We start from the raw sequence: 6202 nt of genomic DNA on the forward strand, positions 1-6202 counted from the left end.
CCCGGTGCCGTAGACCATGGCCTCCGCCCAGTCAGGGGAGCGATACCCACCTGCCTGGCCTGAATCTCCGTGTTACGGCGTCATAACCAACGTGGAACGGGGCCTTCTGATTGGTCCGCGGCGCCTGGCTATATGATAATGGACAGTAACATAATTTGCAACAAAGCCGGCCGTCTTACACGTTGCATACAGTTGCCCCTGTAGGACTTAGTGCGCCAGTAGACGAGAGGGTGGAGAAGGAAATGCACATTCCTCCTTCATCTTAAAAAAAACACCAAATGCAGGCCTGGCAGACGAGTCGCCTAACCCACCCTGTCTGACTACCATTGTCTTCCGAGACGAATTGATGCCAACAACAACAATATAGTATATGTTTTCACCCCATAAATACGTTAACAAATGTGCTAGCTCAAAAATGACCCCTTATAAGAGAAGCAGTCATCATCTGCATCGAATAAGTCAATTCACAACCGTGATCATAATCATCCATTTGTACGTTTCAATGCATTCCCCCATGTAGGTCCATGGGGGCCTTTCTACGACCACATCTTGGGGTACTGGAAGCTTAAGGACAGGCACAACATCCTCTTCGTGAAGTATGAGGATATGAAGAAGGTATCAGTCTTAAAAGAAACAAGACTAGCGGACAAAGTCTTCTTTATCATGTAGCCAACAGAGGTGCAATACGCATAAAACCATAAGGATATCGAACATAAGACATATGGAATTCAAAATGTCCAAATCGATATTTTCTACACATAATAGGCACATATTCTGCAGTATTTTCAATTGTAAATTACAGCATCAAAACTACCACTGTAGGTAGCATAGTTATATTATATCATAATGCATGTTTTTAATCATGAACAGGCTAGCCTGGGTTTGGTGCAATGTCCCAAGATGACCACGGAAAATCCCAAATGGCCGCCATAAGGCCACAGCAAGTAAATCTCATGGATGACATCAGCGCTCGCATTAATTTTTGCCTGATTTCAGAAAAAACAAAACAAGATTTTTTTTCTTTGGAGATGCTCAACATGACGAGAAAGTACCAAAATGTACCAAGTACCAAAATGTTGTATTGTAGGCTAATGGTTGTACTTGTAAACGGTGACACTAGCCAGGTAGCCATGACTCTAGTTATATCAGTGAAACTAAAAATTTAGTTAGGTAGTTGTAAAAGTGGCCCCAATATGGACGCCATACATGTAGTTGCCATGTTGGTAAGTGATACCAGTCTACCTCACTAGTGTCACCTTTACTACACTACAACACTAGTACACGTCTTGAATACAGAAATGAATGCCTTTATAGACTGTGTCGTCGCTTCAATTCCCTTTTCACGTTTAGTGCGTCTATTTGTAAAATGTAGCCATCTTGTTTTTTTGTATACCCATCTTGTTTTTTTGCATTTTGCGACTTGCAGTCGCAAAATGCCTTCTGGCCAGTGTAGTCGCCGTTGTGATGTTGAGATGAACGGACCTGTTCAATCCATGCCAAACATTTGTATACCTGTTAAAACAGGCATTTCTTTAACATGTTCGCACTAGCGCAGTGGTAAAGTTTACGCATTATAAACCAATGCACCTGGTTCGACTCCGGAGAGGTAAATTTTTTCAACTTTTTTTTTTCTTTTTTACATCCATTAAAATACTAATTTTTACATCCATTTGGCCACACCAATTTATTTCTTTGGTTAACGGATTCGCCGCTTCGTTTTTTTGCCGAATAGAAATAAAAATTAAAAAAAAAGACTTAAAAATGCCCCGCAACAGAGCTCACTCAAAAACAGGCAATGTGTAGTGAAATTTGCTGCAGTTCACGCAAATTTTAACAGGTGGCGTCTAGATCTGCTGCAGTTCAGGCACATATGTGAATCTCTCCATGCGCCAATATCAGGTTTAGTTACTCTGTTCTATTTATATGACATTTTAATAACTAGAAAAAAACGTTCACACACGCAAACATTGGCAAAATGCCAGCTTTTTTAAAAGCACTTGTTTTTATATCGCCCTATCGCACTATTTTGCCGTCTGCAGAGGATATCATCCATAAAAATTACTTGCTGTGGCCTAATTGGAATCAAGCATATTGCTCACTGCGGTTACAACCAATTTTTACAGGACCTTCCGGCGGAAGTGAAGAAACTGTGCTCCTTCCTTGAAAAGCCGCTGAGTGACGAAGAGGTGCAGACAGTGGTCGCTGCGACACAGTTCGACTCCATGAAAAATACTTTGGGAGAAAAAGGACAAGTGTTTACAAGGAAGGGTACATGTCAATCACTTTGTTTATAGCATAGCAGAATCCTTAATGGAACAGTGTGTAACATCTCGGCCCAAAAGTTGAAAATATTATCGAAAACAAAAAAAATTATTGTGAATGACGTGCACAACCACTTTTTAGAATGTTTGCATTATTATTTCATATTCCCGGTTCATATGCATAATCAATATCTTTCGATATTCCTCTCTTTCTCAGTAATATATGTTTGATATGTTTGAATCCTATCATAGAATGCAATGGACTTATTTAACTTTTCTCCCTTAGTATGCAAATTAGCCACTGGTTTGAATAAATGGTATCTTGACCTTGGTACAGCAGCAAAACTGACTGCTTTTCTGTCTTTTGTCCTAGAGCGATGATGGTCATGCACATGAGCACCCATAGATGTACATCCAATCTTAGTAAATCAAATGGAATACCGCTACAAAGACTAATAAACAATTTTTGATTCAACAAAATTTATAAAGTATTAACGGAATTTCAATCGACCGAAATCAAGTTTCCAAAGTTTTTTTGTGTCGTTTATATCAAATAGCTTACCAAGCAGTATTCAACATTATGTTTACGAGCGTAATTGTCTTGTCAACTAGGAACTAGTTAGCCTGGGTACCATCCGGATAGTAGTTCGCTCCTATGTTGCTTCTGCTAACAGTATAGAAGCGATATACGAGTATACAGTGTATAATGAATGTCAGAACTAGAAGCGACCGTATGGAACGTTAGTATATAATGAACGCCGGAGCGAACTTCTTTCCGAATGGTACCCAGGCTGGGAACTAGTAGTACTAACATAAACCCGGTCTTGACTTTGTCTTGTTATCAATTCACAGAGTTTCAATTAAGAAATGTTGACCGACAGATCTTGCTCGGTGTCACTGACGAAAGTGAAGGGATGCTACCTAATACTTCTGACCGTTTCTAAAATCATAACCAGTTGCCTGAGTATACTATTTTCGTATCTTTATCTGGATGTCTAACCTTTATCGAAATACTAGTAGTACAAATGATTATATGCTTGAAGTTAGTATTGAATCATCAGAGATTTTTTTTTCATTTTTTTTTTCAGGAGTCATCGGAGACTGGAAGAACTACTTCAGTGACGACCAGAGCCGAGCTTATGATGAGCAGTACCGTGAGAGGCTGGCCAACACTGGGCTGGAATTTCAATTTCAGTAATCAGTTAACAGCGAGATAATTTCTTCCGTTTTTGACCCATAAATTGTTACAAAGCATCTACAAAATGAACAAATATATGTCGTAAATTGCAAAAAATATATCGGAAAACGGATACTAATGTAGTAGAAAACCAAAATCAATTCCAAAGTCAAAGAAGAAGATGTGAAATTTGGAAGAAAAAGATTCTACCATACAATGTGTCATTTGTTCAAACTTTCTGATCACTACTATAGATTTCATAATGAAGATTATTGTTTTGTTTTTTGGCCAACTGTTCTTTTTGTTCGCACGCTCGCATAAGTTTTGGATGTGTATACAATAGTATCAATATAGACTAATCTAGAATTATTTGTTGACGTCCGCTAAGATTCATCTGGCATATAAAATGACATCATATCAAAAGATTTCTTACAGTCATACTTTATGAAATTCAGTAATTTCGGTTCAAACAATGTTTTTGGTAATCTTCATTAAAAATATGATACCGATAGTTCTGTGTATGTAAAAATAAAGTATGTTGTTGAGCTTTTTTGAATACTAACAGAATAATAAATCTTTCGCTTGAGGGTTTGTTTGTTTTCCTTTGAAAGAAAATACATTAAACCCTAACTTTTAGGACCACTCTATTGCTAGCGTTTTTTTTTTAGCTTCATTGTGCTCTTTCGGTCGCTTCCGTCTCAGGGTCCCGATATTAACGTTTCGTTGCCGGCTCATTCAACCGTCGGAAACGACCGAATAAGTGGAATAAAGCTGAAATAGTCTGGGAAACAATTGCTGGAGGATACAGTTTTGCAGGCCAACAAGCTTCGTTCAATCATGTTGGACAGGAACATGTGGAGACACTGGTGTCACCTCTCCGAAGATGAACTGAACTGAATTGAGCCTGGGTGCAGCTAGATCTACCGCCTTCTAACTGCTAAAGCTAAGGGCACAATCAGCCGTCCGTGCAATTTGTCCGTACGTTTATTTTAGAGGCCACGTCCGCCACGTATTTCTGAAAACGTTCAGCCTGTACAGGGCAGGCGCGTCGCACATACGGGGGGCCAATCCGCAGCCCGGTGGCACACAAAGTTTAGTGCCTTGTTCCAGGAATATGTGTCTCCCCAGGAAAATCAGTCCCCCTCCTGCCATTGGTCCAATTTGAGGCCGGTGGGCGTGGCCTAAAAGTACGAAAGCCCACAGCAACAAAGACAATTATATGCTATATTTCAACATTGAAAGCTGTTTTTCAATGTAACGCACATCTTAAACTTGAATGTTTAAAGAACAAACATACTTTTTGTAGTGATTGAAAGAAGGGGGCCCATTTTCGTTGTTGTTGTTGTTGTCCCTGCTTAACGTCTACTTCTTCGCTAGATTAGATTTTCCCGGGCAGATTAGATTTTCGGTGCCCTTAGATCTTCCGATGCCCACCCTTTTTTTCATCTTGGAGACATATCTCGTAATAGAGCATTAAAAAGATATGAACGTTCAGTGAACGAAAAAGGCTCATTAGTTTGGCATTTGTAGGGATTCCAGGTTAACATATCCCCAAAGGTACTCGGGATTAATGTCCCCTCAACTAAAAGTCAACTAGTCTCACTGTGGTCACATTTAAATCATGTTTTTCTACTTTTTGGCCATCGAATGCATTACGGGTGAATGGGGACATATTTCCCCAGGGTAACCGACTGAATGACTATAAGTATAACAGATGAATGGGTACACATTTTCCTAGGATTTTCTGTCCCCTCACTTAATGTATAACAGATGAATGGGTACACATTTTCCTAGGATTTTCTGTCCCCTCACTTAATGTATAACAGATGAATGGGGACACATTTTCCCGGGATTTTCTGTCCCCTCACGGAATGTATAACAGAAGAATGGGGACACATTTTCCTAGGATTTTCTGTCCCCTCACTGAATGACTATAACAGATGAATGGGGACACATTTTCCTAGGATTTTCTGTCCCCTCACTGAATGACTACAACAGATGAATGGGGGCACATTTTCCCGGGATTTTCTGTCCCCTCACTGAATGACTATAACAGATGAATGGGGACACATTTTCCTAGGATTTTCTGTCCCCTCACTGAATGACTACAACAGATGAATGGGGACACATTTTCCCGGGATTTTCTGTCCCCTCACGGAATGTATAACAGAAGAATGGGGACACATTTTCCTAGGATTTTCTGTCCCCTCACTGAATGACTATAACAGATGAATGGGGACACATTTTCCCGGGATTTTCTGTCCCCTCGCTGAATGTATTACGAGAATGGGGACACATTTTCCTAGGATTTTCTGTCCCCTCGCTGAATGTATTACGAGAATGGGGACACATTTTCCTAGGATTTTCTGTCCCCTCGCTGAATGTATTACGAGAATGGGGACACATTTTCCTAGGATTTTCTGTCCCCTCACTGAATGACTATAACAGATGAATGGGGACACATTTTCCTAGGATTTCCTGTCCCCCCACGGAATGTATAAAGAGTGAGTGAGGACACATTTTCCAGGGATTTTCTGTCCCCTCGCGGAATGTATTACGAGAATGGGGACACATTTTCCTAGAATTTTCTCTCCCCTCCCAGAATGATTATGACAGATGAATGGGGACTCCTTTTAAGGAAATTCTCCGCCCCCTCCGAAAATGTTTTACGAGAATGGGGACAGCTTTCCCAGAAATTTCATACCCTCTCACAGAATGTTCCACACCCTCACGGAGAGACTTTTACCGAAGAGTGTCGGCCCCC

General features: G+C 40.3%; 1 protein-coding gene across 1 annotated transcript in view; it reads left to right on the top strand.

Annotated features, from left to right (window-relative positions):
• LOC118418213 (sulfotransferase family cytosolic 1B member 1-like) overlaps positions 1-3459 on the top strand; it is a 9020-nt gene extending 5561 nt beyond the window's left edge. The window contains exons 3-4 of the mRNA XM_035824054.1: positions 2124-2268; positions 3350-3459. Of these exons, the coding sequence (XP_035679947.1) occupies positions 2124-2268; positions 3350-3459 (255 nt within the window). The remainder of the gene's footprint in view (positions 1-2123; positions 2269-3349) is intronic.
• The last annotated feature ends 2743 nt before the right edge of the window (positions 3460-6202 follow it).

The sequence above is a fragment of the Branchiostoma floridae genome, chromosome 6, assembly GCF_000003815.2.
Source record: "Branchiostoma floridae strain S238N-H82 chromosome 6, Bfl_VNyyK, whole genome shotgun sequence".
Taxonomy (NCBI): Eukaryota; Metazoa; Chordata; class Leptocardii; order Amphioxiformes; family Branchiostomatidae; genus Branchiostoma; species Branchiostoma floridae.